Genomic DNA, 25,791 nt, shown 5'->3' with positions numbered 1-25,791 from the left:
TTCATGCATAGCGGGTGGTTATTGAATATGAGCGTTTTACATGGAAGCATTATTTAGTCTACTATGTATGAGACTTTTATTCCTAGGAGATTCATGAATCAGAATTATCCAACAACTCTACATAAGTTCGGAATATGGCTTCGTAAAATTTAAGACGCATTTGTATTTAGAATTAAAAGTATGATTATTTCTTCGATACATTTGAGGGATCACGAAATAAGTTGTGACCTGGAAACACCCATTCAATATGCCTCGCCATATTTGCCTTCTCTACCTTCCATATACCATATACACAAATCACCTAATACATCAAAGAAGACAAATCACCCGTGGGATATATTTTCATTTTCAACAATTCATCCTATGTAAGCCCAAGAGGTACATAACATCTCAAAAACGCCAAACACACTATATATAGCCTAGACATGTATAAGCAGATGCGGAACACCTATATATAAATCAAAACAAACCACCTCACCATGCAACTTTTAAGACGTCCAAAAAGCTCGTCAAAGGCGTAAATAATCATAAATACCTCAGTACTCCCCCCTACCGTTAACAACCCCGGCCACATCCCTCTTCTGCCCTAGCCTCCGAGACTGGAGGCCCACAAAGCCCACAAGACACACGCCGATGACCAAGCCGAGCGCGAGCAACAGCAGGTTAACAGGGACGGGGTCGCCGTGGAAGGTGCGGTGGAAGAGGTAGTCGAGGGCGGTCTGGCTGAAGTTGAGCAGGCCGGAGAGGCATATAATAGTGCCGTAGACGGTGCCGAAAGTGCGGAAGCCGAATACCTTGGCGCAGTAGTCGCTGACGGCCGTATAGTAGAACGGCCGGTACAGGACAAACAGAACTATATTGGCGTATGCGGCCCACGTGTACGGGAGCACCCCCAGGATTCCTATCGCCGTCGCGACCGTGACTAGTGTCGTGAGCACTGCGATAGTGCTGATGTGGTCCAGGATGATCCCGATGAAGGGAATCGAGATGATGCCGCCCAGCGGTAGCGCCAGGTCAAAGAAGTTATTTATCTCGATGGCCTTTTCTGACGAGTCGAAAATAGCCTCGTACTGCGGCCGAATAGTGGCAACGAAGTAATTGATCCGCGTCATCTGTACTACGGTGAATAAGCATATCAACACGAACCAAGGCGAGCAGATCTGCTCCCACGCCGTGCAATTATGCATCACGCCCCATACACCACTCTTCTCGTTCCTCGCCTCCTCGCGGCGAGCTTGTTTATCCTTGTCTACCTTGTTAGAACCCAGTAGTTCTTCGATATCGTGCACAACATTTTCGTGGTGCTCTCTTTGTTCCTCTCGGATGAGAGCAGTCTGCTCATCCACCTGATCATCAGCATCCACAACGTCTAATGTGTCCGTTGGATCGGGAAATGCGGGGGCCTCGATCTCTTCGATCATTTCTCCCACAGTCTTGTACGACTGCTTGGGGAGTAATGTGAGCTGGAAAACTAGTATCAATGCCGGCACTATAAGGTAACCAAGGAAGAACCGGTGGTACCCGAAAGCACCTTCTGTCTTGTTATAAATGATACGGTAAACGAGGAACAAGGCGCTCGATGCATCGAACGCCCCTGTAAGTAGCGCGAGGATCAGGCCCGAGTGTCGAGGGAAAGCATTAGATAATTGGAACGAAGATATAAACGTAAACGGTCCGCCCAAGGCAAGGAATAGGTAGCCGAAGAGGAATGCGTCGAAAGGCAAGCTTTTCGCAAAGGACATGAAAAGCGCGCCTACGCTAAGGAACAGAGCACCTAGGATACCGCAGACTCGAGGACCATAGTGATCCAGAACAGCACCGACGGGCAGAGCAGCAACATTGGTGATGACAGCTGCTGCGGTGAACATAAGATTTAGATGGATTTCCACACATGTGTCTCCGCCATTGCATATATCTTGATATGCACCCTCTTTCTTCAAGACCGGTTTCAAAGCGGCGTATCCAAACACAATCCCCGCTGAAAAGAGGCAGAACACGACCGCAACAACAACTTGAACTAAACGCCAAGCCTATGTATTAGCTTCCCTAACGAGACATCCATCGTCACAAATATCCGGAAGAGCCACTTACGTATTCGTTTCCATCGAGGCACCTCAAAGGCGCCTCGAGACTGACCAAGGTGAAGGTGGCCATCATCTTCATCCTCGAAAACGGGGTCCCACGACTCAGGCAGCGGGTTAAACGTGAGCTTGCGCGCCCTCTCCGAAGCAGCAGCAGACGACGCCGAACCCCGCCGCGACCTGAGCCCCTCGGCAGGAACATTGACGAACGTCTCGAGGGATCCAACACGTTGCAGAGACATGGCTGGCGTTATATTATGATTAAAAAAAATAAAACAACAACAATAATAATAATACCCTACCAAAATAAAAATTGGCTAGTTGCAACTATGGGATAGAAAGAAAAGACAAGAAAACCCCGAGAAGAAAGGAAAAGTCAGGATACTTATCCCATGACGATCGACGTTGAATCGAATCGAGCAGCATAAAACCTTAAAAGAGCATAAAGCTAAACGCAGAACAGAACAGAACGAACCAAACCAAGCCAAACCAACCCCAGCTTGGCCTATTAGAGCTACCTAGGAGCTTAGCGCACGAGTCTAAACAGGTGGGGCGGGTCAGAAGGTCATTCGCCAATGCCGGAGCTTTGGATCCCCAGAGCCGTTGGAGCAGCAAAAAAATGTGAGAGTTGACGTTATGTGCCAAGCTGCGGCGGGGAACATCTCCGTACATATGTAAGGTAGTAACGAAACAGACGAGGAACGTCCGCCAATGATAGCGACTACGAGCCGCAATATGGCATTTCGTGGTCGGATGAGTTTATATGTACCTCCTAATGTATGTAAAGACCCTTGAGCGACGCCGGGTGTGGCGCTGATCCGACTTACATACTATACCTCATACAAGACGGCATGTCGCAACATAGTAACCCGGCAATATGATATATACCTATCGACGATGCATTCAATACAACCGGGCTTCGACTGCGTGCTAATATATCGCCAGGCTGCTATGTAGGATAGACTAATAAACAGCAGCTATCGAACTTCTATAATCTTGCATTGCTATGACGCAATATGTTTACAGGGGTGCATTTACGATATGCAGGTGAGAAGTTCGCCAGCACCTCAAATTGACCGCCAAAAGTGACCTGTATACCGTAGTAGTTATTGTTTTATTAGACCCAAAATAATTTTTCGACTATATACATAGAAAAGTCTCGTTTCCTTTTATTAGTTTCATTATGTAAGACTTGTATATTATCTTGCGTTCTAAATTCATATCTAATCAGCCTTATGAGATATAAGCTACTGACATGTGGATCCGGAAGCTACCTGTAAAGAGCCTAGTTAATACCTAGTAATAGTATAGAATCATCCTGTATTCGATCTTCAACCTTTAAAAGGAATCGTCCATATACTAATACTTGTGATGTTTTTATTGTCAGAGCACATCGGAAATACTGTCTCATAATAAATGCAGACTGCTTAATTACTACTTGACTAAGATATTAAACACAAACAGCACGGCATATATTGAATCCCAATTTCGAGAAGGTAACACGTACGTATATATATATATGATAATTCTACAATACAAATTCAAATAACGAAAAGACGAGGTACGTGGTGTAGTAGAATATTACAGAGATGCCGCAAGATTTGAACAACAAATAGAATTGACTTATTGTATGAAATTTTCATTCTCCATGCCGAGCCCTGTCCTACCAACATGTCCACAGAGTATACTCCCAATATCCCTCCAACCACCCCTCCATCAACTCGTCTTCCGAGACTCCTATCCACTATAACTTACGGCCTATAAAGGGCGGCCTTTTAGTTGTGTAAACTCTGGTGAGGGAAACATGTAGTCAAAGGCTCTATACAGAATACATCGGGCAAGTAACATAGGGGACATGTCCACTATCGCATCAAATCATCGACTCTGAGCTGCCATCTCGAGATGTTGCGAAACGTCTCGTAGTTCCAACTCCCGCACGCAACAACCCATCCATCTGCGATCAAAAGCGCAAATCAAGGTATGTCCGGCGTCACCTAGCCACAAAGCCTGAAATATAGACAATAAAAATTAAATCTGTCACATCGCCCACATGACAAAACACGCCTCCGATATTCTGTCGTACTGAGGCGAAATATAGCAAGTATCCATTAGAAAGCAATATAAAACCTAGACCAGTATGACAGAAAACAAGCTCCAACTCGCACTCCTCTAGGCATCGGTAAACGTAACAACGGCCTTGCCACCGCTAGGGATGGTGGTCTATACCAGTTAGCAAAGTATACGAAAAATATATAGATAGAGTTACTTACCGTGCATCCACTGCTGCCAATTGCGTATTCACCATCCTGGAAGTAGCAAGGAATGCTGACATCACCAGTAATGTTGATGTTCATCTTGGGCTTGGCACTGCTGGTAGGCGTGTTCGGGAATAGAGAAATATAGGTGTTACCATCGCTAGACTTGCCAACACCAAGGATAGTGGGAGCCCAGTTACCGCACTCATCGTGGTCTTCAGAGCAGTCCCAAACACATCCGTCCTCGACCGAGACACCGGGCTGGTTGACGTAGTACTGCAGAGTAGTAGGCTTGTTGTCCCAGTGGTAGTAGTCGGCGGATTCGATATTGGCCAGCTGGCGGACGGCGCCAGGCTGTGCGTCTACGGGGATAACCATAGCCTCGATACCGGGGTAGTCAGTACGGCAGATAGCTACATTCTTCTGCATCTTGTTGTTGATGGTAATACCCGGGACACCTGGTTCGCATAGAGTCTTGATTTCGGGTCGGCTAAGCTCGAGATAGCCGTCATCATTGCAGTACAATCCACCCACGGATTGTTTGGTGCTTCCCTGAGCCGAGGGCCATTGCGACTTGACATATCCTTCGGGGCAAGCATATGAGTAGAATCCAGGCTGCTTAGCCATTCCCTTCACACCAGTCTCGATGAAGCTGATGGAGAAGTCACCAAACTTGTAGCTGGGTGTGTATTGAAGACCGCTCCAGCCACCAAGGCCGAGCCACTCAAGAGGAACAGCACCGTACTCCTCAGGGAAGTGGTCGCACTTGATCTTGCCATCGGGGAAATCAGCATCGATACCAGTGGCGTACCCGGTGGAATCGGAGCTCGAAGAGGTCGCAGCCGGGGCGGAAGAGGTTGTAGTAGGAGCAGCGGAAGACGACGACGAAGAGCTCGAAGTAACCTTCTCGATGAAGACTGCATCGCTCTTGGAGGACGAGCTGCTAGTAACGGCAGGAGGGGCAGGGGGGGTGAAGGTAGGGGTAGTCTCGCCAACGACGACGTAGAGACCCTTGTCCAAACCATTCTTGGCCTCGTCGGCGCTCACTACCTTATCGTCAAGCATGTACTGAGTGACGGTGGCAGGAACATAGGTAGTTTCAACATCGCGCTTCTCGGCCCCGGCGTTCTTCTTGTGGTGATGGTGGCCATGGTGGTGGGGCTGGGCAGCCGCGCTGGCAGCAAAAGATGCCGCAACGGCAAGATTCAAGACAGTAACCTTCATATTTGTCGAAGTTAAACCGGTGAGTACTTCTTAATTGGTATTATCAAGTTTGATAGTCGTGGCCTGGAATCGCAATTCTAGATAGAATCATTGTCAGCGTAACTACTAGTGGAGGGAATGGTAGCCGTGTCCAGTACTGGATCCGAGGGGAGGGGGAGGAGAGCGCTTGTGGGATCAAAGGGAGGTTTCCGTGCAACAGTATTGTGTAAAGGTAGCAAGTCGTAATTCAAGCTGTGTACTCTATGACGAAGCGACGATGCATATCTGCGCATTGGCACTTACCGATTGAGCTGGTGAAATTGCGTACAAGATTTATCAGTTGCTGATCGAGATAATCGCTAAAGACAAGGAATGTCAAGTATTAGATTGTTAAATTGTTGATTTGTTTGTATCGCGGGTGTATGTAACGAGCGTATTTGCGGTCCCAAAGGAATGTGGTAGAGAGTGGATTGACTCTCAGTTGGAAGACGGCGCGATAGAAAGGGAAACAATGAAGATTCACAAGAGATGGAGGGAGACGGGTGAAATTAATTGTTTGCAGGGAGACAGGAGGTTTAGGGGGGACAACAGGTACACGAAGTCCCATGGCGGGTCCTTCCTCTGGGGTGGCCTAGATTCATCCAATAGTATGGAGGCGCTAACCTAAACAGGAGATAAGTGGCAGTGTAACAGCATGAGAGCCTTGAGAGGACGGCCAATGCCTGACCGAGGATGTCCACTTACATGTCCACTACTGCAAGGTACGGCGCACTATTTCGATTCCTGCTGAAATTACCATGACTTAGCATGGTACTTACATGGTAAGTGCAGCAACGTCTGCAGGGGTTACATTTAGGGCAAATTTGACGGCGGGTGTGCCACGCACCATTAGATTCCCGGGCTGCTTTCACATTTTCTCAGTACCTCATAACAAACAGCAAGTATGTACCCAGGTGTGCCGCCTAGCCGATCCACCGTCTACAAAACCAAGTTTAAAAGCTGCTTGAGTGCAGGTGGCTATGCTGCCCAGTACTCGGCATCATCTCATATGAAAATACAGGTTCTCATCACCACAACGAACAATACGAACGTTCACAATGGAGAACTTCATGTCCCATGGGTTAGCAAATTACAGAAGAGTGCGCAACTTGATGACGACAGTCCTTTTTAACTATTTTTCACTAATAATGGCTTGCATACCTAAGTCAATACAGTGTTTTCTCTTATGGATAATCTCTTGTATTGTGCTTTATTTACATCTTGCAACTTCGTTCATGAATATATTATGTACTTACTATCATGCTTTAATTATTTAACAATTTGTCACTTTTTCAATACGTACCGCATCCCATAATAATAGAATGCCTAATGTCCATGTCACTCCAGTTTACCCAGATGCCACAGCAGCTGCACGGATAAATCAACACGTTCAACAAAAGCAAAGGGAGCAACAACGGGAAGAACAAAAATGGCTTCTACGATTGTGGGTAAATATAGAATAAGATGGGCTAATAGCTCGATCCAGATCTCCTTTACACATGCCACTTGTGGATAGGTTGCGCGTCTGTTCCCTTGCTTTTAATTGCTGCAATTTCGGGACTTGTGACCAGGGGTATCTTCTCTCCTACTGGCTGGAATTTCTCTAGCAGTTTGGCAATTATCCCCTTTCTTGATTCGACCCTCTACAAAGATCGATACGATGGCTGATCTTCATTCCATGCAATAAGACTATCCCGTCATCCGTTGTTCCTTCGGGGCTTCCATCGATGCACACAAAGATTGACATCTTACCAAAACAAAAATAAACGCTTGTGGATTCAAAAGAACGCTGATCCATGAGGCTGCTTGGCTACTATTGTCGGCATTGCCATGTGGTTTCTCCATACAGTTTAAGTGTGTATATCAAGATATGCTCATAAATGACAGATCAATAAACCAATCCATTGGTATGCCATTTGGGGCTTTTGATTAGCGAATCTTCTTCATCCACGTATTATATAATCTACAGTTATCACTTATACTAAAAATACTTCAATGCTCTCGAATCCCTTACCTTGAAGACTAAATTCAATACTACTTTTAGATCAACTAGCAAGAGACGAGGATACCTAGCGCTCATTATGAGTAGTTAATAAGGCCTATTTATAGTATCTCTATATAACTGTGTGTTTGTCATTTTTAAGACTGTCAGAAAATACACCCACGACGATATATCATCATATACTAGTATATATTTCAACTTAATACCAACCTAGGTCTAGGTGTCTATCATCTTAAAAGGTAATTGAAGTATGCTCAAAAGCGTTCACCGTTAGTCCCGAAAAGTATCCACGTTGGCGCTTAACTGGAGTGGTATAGTAACGTTTCGCAGCTTACCACTACAGCCGGTATTACAAACAGACGTTGGATACAATAGGGTCAGCTATGATACCCGCATGAGTCATGTGTACCTATTCATGCAGGTTCCCGTCATGAACCTGTCTTACTGCGGGTACCCATAAGGTGAACTCGTCTTCCCTAACCCTCGGGCACACGAAGCTCTTTGAACAATATAATATATAATGGTCGGCACTATACTTCGGGTGATGACATGGTAATCGTCTAACCAGCTATTTTTAGGAACTTGGACAAAGTCCCCTATGCTCCAATGTGTAATTTATGTTAGAAGTGGCATGGTTCTAGGATGGCCAGCATGTATAACATCATTGAACCGTTTTTAAACTTGAATCAACTATGTGTGCCCAACCTAACAAAGAGCGGTTTCACTCGGCAATAAAAGCACACGAACCACAGAGGCAGTGGAGTAACGTGGATATCTGAGACTTTCTTATTGAAGGTTTCATCAGCATGTGTATAGTAGGCGTTTATTTAAAGATGTCGGACAAAGGTTCTATATGCCAAGTGAGTGTCGCGAGGCTTAATATTTTCAAAGTAAAATATAATATAGAGATACGAATAAGAAGTGAGAATACAAGTCTATTAAAGCATGTGTTAGGCATGGACCTGGCTAAAACCGGTCCGCCGATAATTATAACCGAAAGCTCAGTCTCAGATATCCCACCGGGCTAGTAATGTAACAGGTATAATGAGACCAGGTTATATTAGCCTAGGGCTCTAGATATGAAATTATATTGATGCTCTCTAAAAGGTTATGATGTCTGTTAAGTAAAAGCAGATGAATTTTTATTGAGGTTAGAGTAGAAGTTCTCATCGATAATGATATAGTCCCCCTCCCATCTTGAGAAACAGTGAGAAATCAGCTAAAGATATAGGGTTTACCGTTCTCTAGGAGCAAACTAAAAGTTCATTTCTATAGTCATTACCATGCCAGTATGGATGATAAAAAAGGAGGGGGAGGGATAGTCTAGCCTAAGCCGTTACTACAACTCTTGACGCTTGAGAGCACGTACGATGAAATATGAAAGTCCATTGAACCTGATGTTATGGTTAAGATATTTAGTAGCTGTATCTAATATGTTAGGGTCGAGAGATACCCTAAGTATTAGTCGTATGTAGTATGTAGTATGTCGTTTACACAGCTACCAGAGTCGATAACGACTTTTCCTCGCCGTGTGTAAGACAGTACACTTCTCATGTTGAATAGTAAAACCTACCAACTAATACATATGCACACTGCTAGGTAGTCAGTGCTGACAAGTGGGTTTTCCCTACACCTATGAGTTACTTTGTTTAGGGTAACTGGTCGTTAAACAAGCTGCGAGGTAATCTCAAGGGCGGCTGGACATTTATTAACCCCTTTATTTTAGTCGACAAGTCTTTCAACGAGAACTACTCTTCCTTCCATCCTTATGGTTGTAATGATATTTGATGGTCGAGTGCTCATGTAAATGGCAGCTTACCTTTTACTGCACCTATAATAGTCCTTATCACCAAAAGCGAAAAGATACTAGTCATTTTCAAGAGGAGCCTAGAGCCTTGCAGGTAGATGTCTTGGTAGGATTGGTTGCTATATATTATTCTGGACTCTGGGGCTAACGCAGTTCAAACCGTGAGAACCAGGTCGTTAGAATTACTAGTCTAGCTAAAAATTCGTTTCTTCCGAGACCCATTCCATTGGCGCCTCTCATAACTACTCCTAAATAGCTGATAACCAAACAAGGCCGTAGGACTATACATCGCCATGATTTTAGATGACTTGAAGACCCCTAATCCCACATACGACATCCTAGGGGGTGGCTCCAGGATTGGTGGTCGTGTATACACTCATCACTTTGGCGATGAGCCGCACGACTACTACCATACCGGCGCTATGCGGTATCCTGATATCCCAACTATGAAGCGTACTTTAGAACACTTCAAGCTCACCAAAATGCCCCCGATTTCATATTATCCGGATGGCGAATCCAACTGTCCGCGCACGTTTGGTGCCCGCCTCTTAAATCCGGATATGGCGGACCTGTATCATGCCAGCAAGAAGAACGGCGGCTGTATACCGAACGATGTTGATAACATATAATAAACTCTTGAAATATGTCTTTAGTACCTATAAAAAGGCACTAGTTATATAATAACTTCGATATCGGTTTTGCCGAGCTTGTAACTGTTGACAACTTTAGTACTCGGGAGTTCCTTAGACGAGGTAAGTCACATGGAGGGCTGCGTCGGTATGACTTCTCTACTCGGTGGATGGTGACTTGGAATACGTCGACCGACTTGTTCGATCGGGCCTTTCCCGAGAGCGTCGTAGATTCGTTTGGCCTTGACAACCCTAGGATGGAGATAAGAATGGTTTCGTGTCGACGGAAGCGTCTCTTCTTACTGGCACGGGGTCCTGGGGCTTAGAGGTAAAGTGTACCTGGACGAGCAAGCAAGTTGACGCTGCTAATATCGACCGAAGACCACATGAAGAGGACAACATGTCGGTTAAGTATAATACTAACGAGGAGACATCCCGTCAAGGATACTGCACCGTGTTTAGTGCCTTGTTGCTGGGCTGCTTAGGACGTGTTGATTTGCATAGGCTTGAGTTGCACCCGTACCAGAAGGCCGCAACCCGTAGACTACACTACGATAACTCTGTCAAAGTAGCACCTAGGGTTAAGTATCCTTGGTGGATCATTGACTGCTGTATAAAGCAAGGGGTGTTGCCTCGACAGACTTACTGTTGTGCACTTTTGTCTATCCGTCCTATAACCTAAACGATGGTGCCGATAAGCCAGCGGTACTGTTGGTATCGTATATTTAGGTAGTTACATGACACGAGACGTCTTGGATTATTAGTTGGCGAGGATGAGTTGATCGAGCTAATATTGCGTGACTCGGCCTCGATACACTCACAGCACATAACGTACGAGTGTATCAAGATTGCCTAAATGGGCATACATCACTCTTATTCGTGGGCGCAAGGCCCGACCACGGCCGGCGCTTTTGTACTCTTCGGCCTAGGATAGTCTAGCAACTTGTACCCGCACCTGGCCTGGCCGACTGCTGATAGCAAGTTCCATATCGTTGGTGAGGCGTCTAGTGCGCATAGCGCCTGGATACCTGGCACCCTCGACAGCGCCTATGCTGCTGTTTTCTAGTTACCCTATCCCTTTGATATATGGGAATATATCATCAAATTGGAACAGTACCGGGGTAAAGCAACTGGGGTAGCCGACTCAGAAGTCGTGATGAACGGAACCGTACATTTACAAGTTGCATTGGGGAGGCCTCGTAAAGAGGATTAAGTAGAATATGTACCTATGAATCTCTGAAGCGATTAGAGCTATCTTGGGATGCCTGTTTTCGGGCGATTAGTAATATTCTAGACTTTACGAGTATTACCGATGCGGAGATGCTATTCATGAGTTTGGACAGTGTTAGAGTGTGCAGATTCTAATTCAGAACAATAGCTTAGATTCTATATTTTACTCTACCTATGTAACTAGAATTTCCGAGGTATCGTAAGGGGACAATAGTAGAAACTCATGAACGCATTCTGCTATCTGTTTTGCTATTTGGAACTGAGGGGAACTGAGGGGAACTCGGGCTCACGGTGAGGCCGGGTAGAAGTGGGCCTCGGTGACCTGGCCGGGAATTACGGGACATGCCGTTTTTTTGGCGGACAATTATTCGCCGACTCCGTCCACGTTGTTGCTTACCTGATACATAAACGTGAGGTGTCAACATGTCTTGTACTACATGTATGCACCTATATCTGTAGTGGACGGTGACCGTTGTTGGGCTAGCACATAGTAGATCGGACCTGGACGTTATCCGCTATTGAGGCTCAGTGGTACATCTTTGGAGATGCGATCACGTCTTTGCTGAGCGAGGCTAGAGAGACGTTCTTGAATTTTATGTCTAGGTACAATGGGTGCTACATCGCGAGATACTGCATTGCTGCTTTAGCCCATCATCTCAGTACCTATATGTAGACTCATCTTTTTTTTTCTTCTTCAAAAGAGCTGATTCTTTGATGGCGGCCCAAACAGGTGGTTGGCTCCATTATCACGAGCATTGATGATCCGTGGAGGTCCCGATTTGGATGGGACTAGTGGAGTATTTGACCGCTTTTAGCGATTAAAGATAGACTTGGCGTCTGTGGGGTTACAATCTGGTTAGGCGAAGTATATAATAGGACTTATTATGTAGACTGTACGGTATCAGGGTATGTATGTTATTGCAGGATATAGGTGATGGGGTTGCATATAATGACGAGGATTTGACACTAACAACATCTGACTAGGTATATTTCGCGATATGTATTATATGCAAACTGTAGTGAAGTTGAGGAGTTTAGTTGACGTCTCGACGTGCGATGAAGGTCTCGGATGTCCGATTTCTTACGATGAGTACCTATTTCTCTAAATTCAGAGGTAGTGTACGTAAAGGTAGACGTAGATAAATTTGGGGGTGGGCCGAGGCTTAGAATCAGTCAACCAGTTGAGGCAGTCTGGCTTATATAGGTAGGTAGTTGGGGTGGGTCCATAGGGTAAGGAAACGGCAACCACATCATCTCAGGTGGTACTCTATCAACTCTACCGCGGCTTGAACTTGCCCATTTTATGTATATGTACTAGGTACCTACCTATCTACATAATACCTACATGTATAATATCGTATACCTTAATGTACGTAGTTAGACATGAATATACTACATGTAGTATGTCGATAAAATGAAATGTTGCCAGCCCAATTTTCATGTCAAAAACAGATTGGTCAGATCTTTTCTAATTTGTAATGTAAGATCTGCCGCGGAGACACCTGGCGGTGATGCTCTACTGTATGCATACGCTGATACGGTACCTATCTGCTACAATCTGCAAGCGCCGGTTGTACCTTTCTAATCTGGGATTGATGACGCTATTGGCTTAGATCAAATCAGCCACGGACGTGTTTGGAAGTAACCTGTCAGTTTTTACATATTCACCAGCCCCGACCACATATACCTTGCTCTGGAAGGACCTTACCTGAACGTTGTCTGGGAGTATGAGTCAAATATACTAAAGAAAGGACAACTCTAAATGACAATTCTTAACCAATTTTTAGAACTTTAGTAGGTAGGTAGATAACTATGTAATAACTCAACAAGAAACGAACGTCATTGCTCCGTAGGAGGTCATGTACTTATCACTGTTTCGAAGGTTTGGATTTGTATAATGACTGACCGATCTTTGTCCTTGATAGATGTATGCTGGGTCTTTGTTCCACAATATGCCTCCTACAGTAGGTTACAAGGTATTCAAGCCACATATAATTTTTACATCTAAGTAGCCCGTGAGCTTAGGTATAGCTCTTACATACCTGAGTTTCGCACATATATACATCTATGTATGTTGATAGGTCTTAAACTTATTTCTTAGGTAGCTAGGACAAAGAGTTTAGGTATCTGCATGTTCCTAAGCGAGGCGAATTACGCATCGACAAACTTGCTGCACACGAAATACGCACTCTGATGATGACTAGGTTGTACCGCCACACCCACACGATACCTATAGTACCTAACGCACACCGGCTAAGTGATACATATAAGCTTCTATATACACGTACTAACCTACAAATAGAATACTTCACATCATCATCAAAAGTCGATGGGTAGTAATATTACAATATCTTTGAGTTTTCTTAGGTTTATTATCCATATGTAAGCTTACCAAAACATTAGGTACCTGGTAACAGGTTACTTATCCGTTCTCGATGTTTGTAGTGTAGGTACATGTAACTATTGAGAGTTTCTGCATGCACTGTACCTAGTTGGGTAAGTACATGTATTGTACCTAGCTTAATCCATCACTGTGTGGAAGGACCTAAACGATACCTAGGCTACAGTGCGGAATGACCAAGCTAGACCAAACCAAAATAATTCCGACACGCATCAGCGCCAATAAACTGGAACTTGCCGCCGCCTCCGCCTCTTTTCCCCTTCTCACTGCCACCTGCGCCTGCACCACCACAATTTGACGTTTCCCCCCAAGCACTTTTTTTCCTGCTCATCCACAACCTACCATCTCGTCTTTGCGGCTCAGTCGTCCACTTACACTGTTGACCTGCCGAATCTCTACCCGCGCAACCCAGTGCAATTGTATTGTCCTTAACCAATTTCTATCGGGGAAATATACAAGAAGGAATACCTGATCCTTTGATTGACGAAATTATTACTCATTTATAGTAAGGAGAAAAAAAGGAAAAAAATCCTAAGAGATCAGCATTTGGACGCGCTTTGCCGCGATCATCAACAACACCATCAATTCATAGCAGCAGCCACGTCCTCCAGCCACACATCTAGCCTTGCTATCCATCGAGCTTAACGATGCGTCGTTGATGCGCCTGAGCTTCCTTCGCGTCTCTTCTACGTCGATACCGAGTCATTTTTTCGTAGGGACCTTAATCGTGTTCTTGGTAATTATTGTTTGGACCTATGGCGTCCGAGAAAGGTCCCGTCGCGACGGAAGCCCCGCCCTTCTCATCTAACACCTCCCAACCTACGATTTCCTCCGATCCTGTTTCTGTCGAGACATTAACTGCTGAAGCTGCCCGTGCGACGCAGTCGCTTAAGAGACAGCGGGAATCTTCGCCTGTCTCCCCGTCCTCGGCGTTATCAGCACTCCATCGGGAGCTGTCGCCATCAAAAGTAGCTAGGCTTGGCCTGCAACCGAGATTCTCTCCACCTTTAACTGGAGCTGCAGCCGTCGAGGAGGAGCGGCGCAGAGAAGAAGAGCAGTACAAGATACAGGTTTCCGGTGCTAGCGACAATCCTGCCTTCAAAGCTCAATCTGCATTGATGTCTGCCAGCGCTCTCGCCATGAGCCGGCCTCAGGAAGCTCCTCAGGATGTGCCTCAAGATATTCCACAGGACATTTCTCAGGAATCCCGTCAGGAACCACCTCAAGCTGCTCCTCATGTAGAAGACGTGCAGCCTGCGCCTCCTCCCGTCTCCATACAGCTCCCTGACGCCCAAAATTCAGAACCAAAGCCCGATGACATTAGTCCTCAGAGCGCGACCAGCTTGGGTAGCTTAGGGGGTGGATCTGGCGCGCCGGTTACGACCAGCCCTGGACCTATGGAGCTTGATGGGCATAATGATCATTCCGGCTTTGGAACGCAGCCGCCAGCCCCTATGGAAGAGAAGGGGGTCACTTCGCTGTCGTACCCTGGCGTTCTTGCTCCGACCAACATGCCAGCTCCTCCGATCCGGGGCATGAGCATGCCGATGACACCGAATCAGCAGGGCGGACCACGCTCGCCGAATTCGAAAAAGCATAAGTGCCCATACTGCGAGACGGAGTTTACGCGCCACCACAATCTGAAGAGTCATCTCCTGACTCATAGTCAAGAGAAGCCATATGTTTGTCAAACATGTTCAATGCGTTTCCGTCGCTTGCATGATCTTAAGCGTCACACTAAGCTACATACTGGGGAGAAACCCCACGTATGTCCAAAGTGTGACCGTAAGTTTGCGCGCGGCGATGCTTTGGCACGGCATAGCAAAGGTCCCGGCGGTTGTGTGGGTCGTCGGAGTAGCTTAGGAAGCTTTCTCGGCGAGGAAGAGGTGGACGGTTCAAGCCACATGGAGGGCGATGATTCCGCGATGACTGGTGTCGTGTATGATGGTTCCAACGAAGGTGAGTTGACGGAGGAAGAGAGACGGCGTCTTAGTTTACCCAGCATAAAAGCTCAGCATGTTCAAGGTAACCAAACACTACTCGAACTCTACGTTTCACCTTTTTTAACACCTCAACCTTCAGGGTCTGCTACGGGTCGACTCTATCCACCCAATGTGGATCGTGGTTCCGGAAGTTCGAACGCGTCCCAGACTCCCGGCACCAGCATCTCATCTCTCCCTGTAGGCGCTAGCAACCCAGCTATGTACGCTCAAAGCGCCATGACCGAGAGCCCTAAACCCTTAAGCCCCTCTGGCGGGCAGGGCCATGACTCTACAAATATTAATAGACAGCGCTCGCCGAGCCTGACGGCGCAGTTCCAGCAACAGCACTTCAACCGTCACCAGTCGGATCGGCATACACCTCCAGGTTTGTACAGCCCAGAGTCTCCTAATGCACACTTTCATACTGAGAATGTCGAAGTGCCTGGATTTGCCGCGGTCGATGCTGCTAGATACGCCGCCTCCGCGGGAGCTATACAGAGCTCCGCCCCTGTCTCTCAATCGGCGCCTGGGAGCTCGGGCCAGCAAATAGTCGCTGGTCCTGGGATCGGTCATTCCCACGCATCCAATGGTCCTAGCCAGAATGGCGGCAGCGGTGATAGCACTAGCAACAATATATTTGCGACTGATCAAGGCATATGGGCCTACATCCATGGTCTCGAGGAGCAAGTCAGGCAACTGAACGAACGTGTCCAAGCCATGGAAGCAACGGGGAGATCGCAAGAGGAAAAGATTACGTATCTGACGAACGAAATGACGGCCCTTCGAAGCGAAGTCGAGATAAAGACAGATGTGACCGATAAGGTTAGCTGAACTGATGATTTTAGTTGAAGATCATGTCATTATGAAGTGAGAGACACAGCGGAGCGAAGAATTTGTTGTGTACGCATGGTGCATATGATGGATCCAAGGGCTATGCATCTGATTCTCTGCTGTCGCTGCCTTTCCCGTTACGGCGGACGTAGGCTTGTCGTTTTAAGGGAGGCGTTTATGGAGTTTTCAAGTTGCCTACGAAAAGCAATGTTTCTTTTTTCTGGTCTTCTAACGACTTACTCGAGGTCTTTCGTTATTAGTTTTGGTGATATCCCTATGGGTTATTTCGGACTCGGAATCGGGTGGAATTGCAGCAAAAAATAATTCTACATCGACCATTTCCACGTCTATGTATTATATACTAGTGCAGATAGAAGCCTCGAGGCAGGGCAAAAAAGGCAAAGCCATCGCTACATTAATGAATGCTATCAATAAATCATCTGCTTAATTATCTACACGTTTACTTGGGTTTCTGGTGTTTTTTTATGGTCTGATCTTGCTTGTGTTTTATTTGAGCTGTCCATAAAACAAAATCTTTCTCTGCTCATAGTATGCCTGGTGTAAAATCATACCAGTGAGAAGAATTGCCCAGATAAAGACCTAAGCTAGTAGTAGAGCTCATACATGATACCTTAAGTACTTAAAGTTACCGTTGATCTCTAGCTGTGAAGTCGCTGTTCTGGGGAAGTCATTATATTACCTAAGGTACCTCTAACGACTGGGCAGGTGGAGCTTGAGCCACGCACGGCCACAACCCCACCGGACAGCCCGCTAACTCGGTTGGACATTCAACCTGTACGTACCCTATTCCTGGCTCGTGCGCACACGACTTGGGGCCACAACCCTCACACAAAATTTTCCTACAATCACTCGGGGCTAGTGCAGGCAAACCTAAGCGAAGCCTTCTACCAAATTATCCACCTCCAGTCTAGAAACTCAACAACCCCCCATCTCAATCTTGAACAATTTCGCTCTTCGACAGCGACAACCCACATCCGATCAGCGAAACTTCTTGAGCATCAACCAACCGCAATCATGGCTGACGACCCGGACTACGTACGTTATTTAATCCCGCCGTTGATTATTATTTCTGCTATGGAGAGAATATTCGATTGAGGAATATGCGACTGACTTTGGATGCGCAGAACGCTGAGGAGGCCGCCGAGCTCAAGAAGAGAAGACAGTTCCGCAAGTTTTCCTACCGAGGAATTGACCTTGACGCGTATGTTATTATTCCTACATTCGAATCCCATGTAGACGCGACTGTCCGGTCGCAAATTCCGCCCAGATTGGTCTTTAGACGGGATGGGTCCGGATTGAATATTTTGAGGCTAACATGATTTTCTACGATAATAGTCTCCTCGACCTCAGCTCCGAGCAACTTCGCGATGTCGTCCACGCCCGAGCCCGCCGCCGGATCAACCGAGGTCTCAAGCGAAAGCCCATGGGCCTGATCAAGAAGCTGCGCAAGGCTAAGCAGGAGGCCAAGCCCAACGAGAAGCCTGACCTCGTCAAGACGCATCTGCGAGACATGATCGTCGTCCCCGAGATGATCGGCAGCGTCATCGGTATCTACTCCGGCAAGGAGTTCAACCAGGTCGAAATCCGACCTGAGATGGTTGGCCACTACCTGGGCGAATTCTCTATCTCATAGTACGTCCAGGACACCTCCAGAAGGACACATACATATATATGGATAACTAACAACTTCTACAGCAAGCCCGTCAAGCACGGTAGACCCGGTATCGGTGCTACTCACTCTTCTCGATTCATCCCTCTCAAGTAGTCAGTCTGTGGAAAGTTGGAGGATTCTTGCACTTGCATTCATGGATTGGGCGAACGGAACGGTTCTTTCTCGGTAGATAGGCAAATGACCATCAACCGAATGCGCTACATGATAATGATATGAGATCAGTCTGCGCTGAACACATTACTACGCGGATTTCTTTGATGCCGTGACTGCTTTGTGCCTCGTATTTCTCGCGTACTCATCTGACAATCCAATGTCTACCTACGTAATTAAGTTACAGAGGTCCTAGTGTTTAGCGCGATAAGGTATTTTGTGTCCGTCTTCCCTAGTGTGCTAACCTGGACTGGATAATGACCATTAATTCCTAGTGACGTAGTTTGTCTGTCAGTAATTTGTTTATCCATGAATAGGTAGCCTACATGCTTGCTAATATATGGGTTATAATTCATAAATGTTGACCAGATTAAGAGAGGGCCCCGTACTGAAATTATATTCGTTTACGAAGTTCTTATATGTCAAACTCTTATAACTGGCAAGATGATATCCCAACGGCAATCCTTAGCAGATACTAGTCTTAAGAGGCTTTATATATGCGGCACTCGATATAGTATATCCAGAATTGGTGTTTTCCAAAACCAGATACGAAAGGCATAATATAGAGCCCTAACAAATCCCAAAGAATCAAATCTAATCGGTAAACGACAAAATAAAGAGGCTATTGCTTATCTAGCAGCCATCTGTCTGCTTGTTTGTCGGAGCATGTCTAGGTACCTAACCTAAGGTATGTTATGTTTATGTACATTTTGCCGCGCAGAGATATATGTTAGGTAGGTACCTAGGTAGGTAGGTATATATGTATGTACGCGCCCGTTACGAAGTCTCCTGCTTTTGCTCCTGCTCCTGCGCCTTGGCCTTGGCTAACAGGGCCTTGGCTATGCGCTCCTCTTCCTCGGCGGCTTTCTTGTGGTAGTGCGCGGTGACGTGGTCTAGGTTCGGGTAGTGGCCTGCTGGGACGTTCCAGGGGGAGCCGGAGTAGAGGAGTCTGGGTAGGGGGGGGTGGGTATGTTAGCATTGGATCTCCATATATATATATATATATATATATAAACTTTGCGATCTTTTCCTTATATTTATTTATTTATCCTCTCCTCCTATGCGTGTTTCTGCCAAATAATACCGTAACAGGGATGGGAAAGGGAGGGAAGGGAAGGGAGAAGATGAAGGGACGTACTCGGGCGTCTTGAGCTCGACGTGCGTGCTCTTGCCCGCGTTCATGAGCAAGTGCTTGTCGTGGGCGGCCTGCTCGATCATATTCGTGCGCAGGGTGTTGCGCAGCTCCCAGTCGTTGAAGTAGTCGAAGCTACGCAGCCACGTGGAGACGCTGGACTCCTCGCCGTTGGGGCCGGGCCGCGAGATGGAGTAGGCGACGTAGCCGGCGGGGACGGCGGCGGCGAAGACGTAGAAGGCTGTCTGTGTGGGCGCACTTAATTTTAATACCATATTCTATATCTTCCTTGCGGCATGGGCAAGACGTACTCCTAATCCCTCCGCTGCCTCGGGCGCGGCGTGGTGGTGATGGCTGTCGTGACCGGAGGCGTAGGACCGCGAGGCTCGCGGTGCGGTGGTGGTTGTGGTTGTGGTAGGCCGCGCGCGCCTGGCTGCGCAAGCTGCTCTGGTCCGGAGAGCCTGCATCTCGGGGTTATGTGGTGGTGAAATGTGGGATATGCCCAATTGGCTTCGGAGAATGATGTCGTCAAGCTGTGATATATCGAGCTGCTTCTGGATGTGTTATTCAATGTTCCTAAAGACGATGGAATTGAGGCATAATGGTGGGGGCGCTTTGGGCCAATCAGGGGTGTGGAATGGGTAAGCTTTAATGTGCTAATATTATTGTTTTACTGTATTACGTACTGTACTGTATTAGTAGATTTAGTATTGGGGTACCTTGGTATAAGTCTCATGTGAATTTAACTTATTACATTCTAAGGTTATGTATGTATTTCTATATCGCTAACTTGAAGTTATTTTGAATCAGTTAGAATAGGAATGATGTAAGAATCCACTCATATGTATTTCTATATAATTCTTCATGTTACTATTCCTCTTATCTTAGTCTGCGAGGCTTAGACAAACTCGTCGGCGTGTCCAGTTTAGCTATTGCTATTGCAAACTGTCCTAAATAAGACTTTGCCACATCACTCAACTTACAAAAATCTCACTTACAGTCAAGTTACAGAAACGACTTATATATATCTCAACACTAGTAAAGTGGCCTCACCTCATTGATACTCATTATTAACCTCTATATTTCACTATTCTCACTTGGCATAACATAATGGGGCATTCATATACACATATTATGAAGAGACTTGCTGTCGCAACCTTAGTCGCCTCATCCGCTCTCTCCTTCACACACGCATCATCTCCCCCGTCTGAATCCCCCTCCGCAGAAACAGAACTCATATGCCACACCGACAACCCCGCCGAATGCTATCCAAAAGTCTTCTCCGCCACAGAGGACTTCCAACCCGTCCACGACGACCAGGATCTTCCGCCCGGCCTGCACGTCCAGCTCGACATCCAGACCGGCCAGAAACAAGCCAAGCTGTATAACCCCGCGGAACAAAACCCTGCTCTGGAAGGCTTACCGGTAGACCGGTCCGTCGTCGTCGTAGACCCCGAAACACCCCACGACGACGACCAGCCCCAAATCCCCCCCGGCGCCCCGGCCTACGAGCCCGTAGGCGTAGTCAAGGCGCCGAAGGAGAAAAACGAGGGCTTCATCTCGGCTCTCGAAACAGTGAAGAAGTCTTTAGAGGCCAACAGTAACGCCGTCAACCCAGACGATCTCGACAAAGCCCTAGAGGACCTAGAAGATCTATCTCACGATATATACTACGGCCTGCAAATCGCCTCTGACACCGACGCCCTGCACTCGCTACTCTGCCTCCTCACCGCGCGCGACGCAGCGCAGGCCCAACGGCCCCTATCCCAGCGCACCGATTTCCTCGCGTCCGCCATCCTCGCGTCTTCCATCCGGAACAACAAGCCTGCGCTCCGCGCCGTAGAGCAGTCCTGGGACTCCCTCGTGGAAAAGCAATGCCCATCGAATAAAGCCTCCCCCAACTCTCTGAAATCAGAGCTCTTCTCCGCGTTGCAACCTACGACGACGCCTGGCTCGGCGGAAGAATCCGCCGAAGCATACGCCACGCGCCTGAACCTCGCCGTGCTAGACGGCCTGCTCAAGAGCCCGCAGATCACGGCGCAGTTCCTCGCGCACGACGGCATGCGGCACTTGCTGCGAATCCTGCAGCGGGCAGACCCGGTCTGGGACGCGCGCAAAGCCAAGGTCGCGCGCATCGTGTCCGATATCTTCCTCGACGAAGACGTCGGCGCTGTGCTGGGCGTGTGGCCGACGAGCACAAGCGTAGCCGAAGCTAGCGTGTGCGAAGCCGGGGGCCCGGATTCTTTAGAAGAAGGATGTTGGGAGTACCACTTGGAGGTTATTAGCCAGGGCCCGGAAGCCCCGGGTTGGAGCCAGCCGCTCCTCGACTTGCTGAGGCGGAGACGGGCGGAGAAGCCGGCGGCGCAGCATAGGCGGGATGAATTATAAAAATAAAATAAAAATAAAAATAAAAATAGATTATCTAAGAGAAAACTTACTGTTTCAATATACGGTAATAACAAGCATGGGTAATGAGGAGGCGTTTGGGATAACTGCATTTTTGTATTTTATTTATTTGTTTTACTTTACTTCAGTTTACCCCCTGACGAATACCCTGGCCGCAGCTTTTCGTGTCGAAGCTGCAGCTTACTACATAGAGGACATACATACATACATATAACATATATCTTGGTATTAAGATACCTAGCAGTGCCAAGTCCCAGCCGAACCAATGTTCCGTACGCTTATATATACGTATCCCCCCTCATTGCACCATGTAGTAGGTATTCATCAGGGCAACGGGTCACGTTTTCAGCCTGCTCATGTCGTCCATGACTTCGTCCCATCGCTTCTCGAAGTCCGCGCGTACTCTTTGCGCGTCCTCTGTTCTCCCGACGCGGCGCAGGTAGTTTTGCAATGTGGCGAGTAAAGTAACCGTGGCGTTGTCGTTGCGCCCGAATTCCGTCTCGCATATCTCTAGGCTATGCGTCATAAGGTCGACGGCCTCCTCGGCGCTCACCTCGTGGCTTGTCGGTAGCGTCCGCAGCATATTGTAGCAGCTGAACCGCGCCAGCCGTGGATCCCGTCCCCCGCATGTTTCGACTAGTGTACGCGCCGATGCCGCCGCCTCTGTCGGCTTGTTGTGAAGGTTTGTTAGCCAGGATAAGTGGTGCCGTAGGAGGTCGATATCCTTCCTTATAGCGTCCTGCTCGGGCGGATCCACCGACGGCGACGGTGAACTCTCGAGATCCGCGATGAGGTCTTGCATGTATTTCTGCGCCGTATGCATCTCGATGAAGTTGCTATTGAGCATGGCTCGATATATAGTTGCTAGCCATGTCGGTTTGAGGCGGCTGTCAGCTTGCACGGCTTGCAGAAAGCCTTGTATCATTAGGCCGATAAATTTTGTTATTTCGGCTGGGCTGGCGCCTTTTAATCTCATAAATAATAAGTGTAGAGGGTGCCTAGGACCGAAGACGATGCGGGACATGCCGCAGGCGTAGTTGATTAATGACTCGGCAAGGCCTGGTCCGGATTGTATAAGCGCTCCTAGGGCGAGACACGTCTCGACAAGTAGTGACGGGTCTTGCCGCATCATCACTTCTCTATAGTCATCGAAGGTTATCCTTATCATGCGGAAACCTTGTTTTGTAAAACCGTTGATAAATAGTTGCCTGGCAGACGACACGGGGTCCAACCACGTCCTCGGTCGGCGTGGAAATACTAGTTCCTTGTCGGGAGTGAGCTGCCAGAGAGATCCTTCCAAGGCACCCCCGACGTAGCTCTGCACTATCTGCATACACTCCTCAGGGAGCCGTAAGCTGTCGGGAGCTTCCACGCGTCTCGGTACTGACACCGGCTCCGGTTCGGGAGACGGAGTACGGCATATGATCTCCTCTATGCTGCGCTTCTTGGCCTCGACCGATTCTATCTTACCCGACAGGATCGCCATGAGTTCCTTGCGACTGGCGGGCGAGACTCGTCGGAGGTACGCGTTGAGCCTATCCGCATCGACCTTGCGGCCGTGAACGAAGGATACCGATGGCTTGCCGACGGCGGCGCGGCGACCACGCTGAACTAGAAGCTCGGCCACCTGGTGAGCTCTTAGTTTCTTGTGTAGGCCCCATCTGTTGAAGCGGATCTTGTACATCTTTTCCCTAAGTGCCGGGTTAGACTTATAGGTTGGTGATTATCCATGCGCTAGGGTCATAGGCGGAAGCTTACGTTGCGAAGAAGTAGTATTCCTCCCGCATAATAACCATGACTTCTTTCAAGCTCTTGTTCTGCTCCAGATATAGCGCTGCGATGGTGTCTCGATAGTTGTTCCAGTCCCCGTCCTTCGCAGGACCATTATACCGCTGGGGTGTGACCATGACGGCTGTGGTTCGCTAGGTATCTCTACGTGAGATGGTCATAATATGTATAAATTCGAATTCGACTTGGTTGGTTAGGAAACAATACGATAAACCTTCTTTCCCAAGCTCATACCTAAACTCGTATGTTGTCTACCTATAGATATGCAAAAGATGTATAACCATTATATACTTGTAAGGAAAAGCGCGCAACGGGAAATGTCCCGTTCGAGGTTGCAGAGGATGTCGCGCGTGTTATGTTCTCGAAGTAGACAGAGACAGCAGAGCGGACTTGTTAGACAGAATAGGCATAATCGAAGTCTTGTCACCTCCTGCTTCGTCATGTCGCATCGCCTACAACAGGAACGACATGTTCGGGATAGGCGTGTCTCCAATAAGGCTGGCCTTTATATTAGTCAGGGCAGGGCGGCCATGATGATTCGCGAATTGAGAATCCTTGTCGCACCAGGGTCCAGCGGTGCAACCGTCAGGGGGTCATGTCCGGACTCTGCCCTGGGCACTGACGTCGAATGACACACGTGTTATAGTCGCTCAACAATGGTCGACCTAAACCATTTTTAGGTAATATCTAACGCGAAATATTAATAACGCCGTAGATCGACTCTTGTTTCAATCAAGCCGATGGTTGTTTGACTTGTTTGAAAGCTTAGTAAATGGTTGAGCCTGGGGGTAGGATGTCGGTCCTAGGGCTGCCAGGAGGATGAAGGATCATAAGAATTGGGCGAATGGAAAGCTAGTGCATACATGAGTATCCCCGGTTCGCCAACTCCTATTGGATATAACTAGTTTACCTAAACCTCTTGTATAATAGTTGGACTTTGTTCTAGGTGGATTTATATTAGTCTTTGCTAAAGTTTCAACTCTCAGATGCGGAGTTAACTTCTTGGCTCCCACTCTATAGAGTATAATGAATGTTACCCGCATATGATCCCCCTAACTGCGACCCAACTGTGAGCTAGAACAGGCTACCAGATGTCAGTGGGTGCCACTGGGTGAAGGATGGTACGTATTCCTACCTTTTTTAATGTCGGAGTACGCGGAGTTCTTCCCTTATTCTAACGTTCCAAACATTTAAGCTACCTACGTTGCCGAATGTAAGTTACTGTATACTACTCCCGACCGTAGTGTAAGAGGATTTCTCTCCAGCACGGGGTGGTATCAACTCAATGAAGATCCCTCTGGGCGACTCTATATCGAGTTCGGGTCAACGGCTATTGTCACGCTTCTCGAATCGCTGCGTAGCGGTCGGGCAATGACGACAAGACTCTAATCGGATCCTTGGCGGGTCATGTGAGAATAGCGTGTGTTTACCTGAACGGCAACGGCCACGGCCCCGAATTTCCATCAATGATAAACAAGAATCCTTCGGCTTTTCTTGAGAGTGGAAAAGGGAGAAGCGATAGCCATACATACGCTACGTTGATGGCTATAAACTAGGAAAGCTATCTTTTATTGAGCCCTGATGGTACCAGCGGACCTCTAATACAGTTAGCGTAGGTACCAGGCTACTTTAAACTGTTAATATACCATTCGTGGATAAAGAACTCCGGGCCACCTCTATACGACGATGATTGACCTTTGTACTCTAACAGATGGGCTTGTCTGTATGTACAACCATACGGCTGCAGTAAGCTGGGCAGGGCTGGGCAGCACGTGGATATCTCTTGGAATAGGTTATGTGGCTGTCTTGTGGTACTACCAAGTGATTCTAGCGAGGCTTAGATTAATAATATTCAGGTGGGATATAGATAGGTTCTCCAAGACCGGCGAATTGGTTTGCCAAACTTCGGCTGTCAGCGACCTCATGAGCGGAACCGTCAGATAGACCCCACGTTCCTATAAGGATACCATGTCATAACTCTTTAAACCTAGGCATGATAAAGGGGGAATACTACATACGATACCTTATGTTTCCGGCATACCATCGCGCTGTTGGAATATTAATACAGGAGGATGGTAGTATACAGAAGTTGTTGGGGCCTTAATGCGATGAAACCCATGGAAAAAGAAATGCAAATGGGGGCTGTGGGGGAACCAGGCTCT

At 47.4% G+C, this 25,791-nt stretch overlaps 9 protein-coding genes across 9 annotated transcripts; 5 read left to right on the top strand and 4 right to left on the bottom strand.

Moving 5' to 3' along the window:
- Nucleotides 1-452: 452 nt before the first annotated feature.
- On the bottom strand, nt 453-2,418 carry F4817DRAFT_165687 (MFS general substrate transporter). Its single transcript, XM_049298153.1, has 2 exons — nt 2,092-2,418; nt 453-2,017 (listed from the first exon to the last, which is right to left on the bottom strand). Exons 1-2 carry the CDS (start codon nt 2,321-2,323, stop codon nt 537-539), a joined length of 1,713 nt encoding a protein of 570 aa, XP_049157407.1. The 5' UTR covers nt 2,324-2,418; the 3' UTR covers nt 453-536.
- A 1,149-nt stretch (nt 2,419-3,567) lies between these two features.
- Nucleotides 3,568-6,071, bottom strand: F4817DRAFT_342634 (SUN-domain-containing protein). The gene is made up of 3 exons (XM_049303926.1): nt 5,843-6,071; nt 4,352-5,637; nt 3,568-4,301 (listed from the first exon to the last, which is right to left on the bottom strand). Exons 2-3 carry the CDS (start codon nt 5,558-5,560, stop codon nt 4,251-4,253), a joined length of 1,260 nt encoding a protein of 419 aa, XP_049157406.1. The 5' UTR covers nt 5,561-5,637; nt 5,843-6,071; the 3' UTR covers nt 3,568-4,250.
- Nucleotides 6,072-8,413: 2,342 nt separating this feature from the next.
- On the top strand, nt 8,414-11,229 carry F4817DRAFT_359847 (uncharacterized protein; the record flags this gene model as incomplete). Its single annotated transcript, XM_049306210.1, has 8 exons — nt 8,414-8,440; nt 9,660-10,001; nt 10,061-10,288; nt 10,351-10,610; nt 10,640-10,726; nt 10,764-10,847; nt 10,956-11,007; nt 11,083-11,229. 8 exons carry the CDS (start codon nt 8,414-8,416, stop codon nt 11,227-11,229), a joined length of 1,227 nt encoding a protein of 408 aa, XP_049157405.1.
- Nucleotides 11,230-13,695: 2,466 nt separating this feature from the next.
- F4817DRAFT_165538 (uncharacterized protein) lies at nt 13,696-17,111 on the top strand. Its single transcript, XM_049298152.1, has 3 exons — nt 13,696-13,742; nt 13,807-16,455; nt 16,520-17,111. Exons 2-3 carry the CDS (start codon nt 14,403-14,405, stop codon nt 16,546-16,548), a joined length of 2,082 nt encoding a protein of 693 aa, XP_049157404.1. The 5' UTR covers nt 13,696-13,742; nt 13,807-14,402; the 3' UTR covers nt 16,549-17,111.
- A 187-nt stretch (nt 17,112-17,298) lies between these two features.
- Nucleotides 17,299-18,626, top strand: F4817DRAFT_342620 (40S ribosomal protein S15). Its single transcript, XM_049303925.1, has 4 exons — nt 17,299-17,516; nt 17,606-17,682; nt 17,817-18,113; nt 18,177-18,626. Exons 1-4 carry the CDS (start codon nt 17,496-17,498, stop codon nt 18,244-18,246), a joined length of 465 nt encoding a protein of 154 aa, XP_049157403.1. The 5' UTR covers nt 17,299-17,495; the 3' UTR covers nt 18,247-18,626.
- Nucleotides 18,627-18,631: 5 nt separating this feature from the next.
- F4817DRAFT_342617 (uncharacterized protein) lies at nt 18,632-20,017 on the bottom strand. The gene is made up of 3 exons (XM_049303924.1): nt 19,747-20,017; nt 19,442-19,680; nt 18,632-19,252 (listed from the first exon to the last, which is right to left on the bottom strand). Exons 1-3 carry the CDS (start codon nt 19,900-19,902, stop codon nt 19,081-19,083), a joined length of 567 nt encoding a protein of 188 aa, XP_049157402.1. The 5' UTR covers nt 19,903-20,017; the 3' UTR covers nt 18,632-19,080.
- A 180-nt stretch (nt 20,018-20,197) lies between these two features.
- On the top strand, nt 20,198-22,001 carry F4817DRAFT_165359 (uncharacterized protein). Its single transcript, XM_049298149.1, has one exon. It carries the CDS (start codon nt 20,546-20,548, stop codon nt 21,821-21,823), a length of 1,278 nt encoding a protein of 425 aa, XP_049157401.1. The 5' UTR covers nt 20,198-20,545; the 3' UTR covers nt 21,824-22,001.
- Nucleotides 22,001-24,102, bottom strand: F4817DRAFT_165470 (Clr5 domain-containing protein). Its single transcript, XM_049298151.1, has 2 exons — nt 23,600-24,102; nt 22,001-23,532 (listed from the first exon to the last, which is right to left on the bottom strand). The coding sequence occupies exons 1-2, from the start codon at nt 23,746-23,748 to the stop codon at nt 22,179-22,181; spliced, it is 1,503 nt and encodes a 500-aa protein (XP_049157400.1). The 5' UTR covers nt 23,749-24,102; the 3' UTR covers nt 22,001-22,178.
- F4817DRAFT_165361 (uncharacterized protein) lies at nt 23,710-24,359 on the top strand. Its single transcript, XM_049298150.1, has one exon. The coding sequence runs from the start codon at nt 23,893-23,895 to the stop codon at nt 24,259-24,261; it is 369 nt and encodes a 122-aa protein (XP_049157399.1). The 5' UTR covers nt 23,710-23,892; the 3' UTR covers nt 24,262-24,359.
- The last annotated feature ends 1,432 nt before the right edge of the window (nt 24,360-25,791 follow it).

Source organism: Daldinia loculata (assembly GCF_022478755.1).
Source record: "Daldinia loculata strain CBS 113971 unplaced genomic scaffold F4817scaffold_37, whole genome shotgun sequence".
Lineage (NCBI taxonomy): Eukaryota > Fungi > Ascomycota > Sordariomycetes > Xylariales > Hypoxylaceae > Daldinia > Daldinia loculata.
Note: the sequence above shows the minus strand (reverse complement) of the source record. Positions and strands in the feature narration are given on the sequence as shown.

Excerpts from the sequence above, each read along its gene's own strand:
- F4817DRAFT_165687 (XM_049298153.1), bottom strand. The coding sequence starts at position 2,323 with ATGTCTCTGCAACGTGTTGGATCCCTCGAGACGTTCGTCAATGTTCCT. Across the intron at positions 2,018-2,091 it reads GCCTCGATGGAAACGAATAC|TTCAAGTTGTTGTTGCGGTC; the intron begins GTAAGTGGCTCT and ends CTTGGCGTTTAG.
- F4817DRAFT_342634 (XM_049303926.1), bottom strand. The coding sequence starts at position 5,560 with ATGAAGGTTACTGTCTTGAATCTTGCCGTTGCGGCATCTTTTGCTGCC. Across the intron at positions 4,302-4,351 it reads TTGGCAGCAGTGGATGCACG|ACCACCATCCCTAGCGGTGG; the intron begins GTAAGTAACTCT and ends TAACTGGTATAG.
- F4817DRAFT_165538 (XM_049298152.1), top strand. The coding sequence starts at position 14,403 with ATGGCGTCCGAGAAAGGTCCCGTCGCGACGGAAGCCCCGCCCTTCTCA. Across the intron at positions 16,456-16,519 it reads AGATGTGACCGATAAGGTTA|AATTTGTTGTGTACGCATGG; the intron begins GCTGAACTGATG and ends AGCGGAGCGAAG.
- F4817DRAFT_342620 (XM_049303925.1), top strand. The coding sequence starts at position 17,496 with ATGGCTGACGACCCGGACTAC. Across the intron at positions 17,683-17,816 it reads CGAGGAATTGACCTTGACGC|TCTCCTCGACCTCAGCTCCG; the intron begins GTATGTTATTAT and ends CTACGATAATAG. Across the intron at positions 18,114-18,176 it reads GGCGAATTCTCTATCTCATA|CAAGCCCGTCAAGCACGGTA; the intron begins GTACGTCCAGGA and ends CAACTTCTACAG.
- F4817DRAFT_342617 (XM_049303924.1), bottom strand. The coding sequence starts at position 19,902 with ATGCAGGCTCTCCGGACCAGAGCAGCTTGCGCAGCCAGGCGCGCGCGG. Across the intron at positions 19,681-19,746 it reads AGGCAGCGGAGGGATTAGGA|ACAGCCTTCTACGTCTTCGC; the intron begins GTACGTCTTGCC and ends GCGCCCACACAG. Across the intron at positions 19,253-19,441 it reads GTCGAGCTCAAGACGCCCGA|ACTCCTCTACTCCGGCTCCC; the intron begins GTACGTCCCTTC and ends CCCCCTACCCAG.
- F4817DRAFT_165359 (XM_049298149.1), top strand. The coding sequence starts at position 20,546 with ATGGGGCATTCATATACACATATTATGAAGAGACTTGCTGTCGCAACC.
- F4817DRAFT_165470 (XM_049298151.1), bottom strand. The coding sequence starts at position 23,748 with ATGGTCACACCCCAGCGGTATAATGGTCCTGCGAAGGACGGGGACTGG. Across the intron at positions 23,533-23,599 it reads GAATACTACTTCTTCGCAAC|GGAAAAGATGTACAAGATCC; the intron begins GTAAGCTTCCGC and ends CCCGGCACTTAG.
- F4817DRAFT_165361 (XM_049298150.1), top strand. The coding sequence starts at position 23,893 with ATGCAAAAGATGTATAACCATTATATACTTGTAAGGAAAAGCGCGCAA.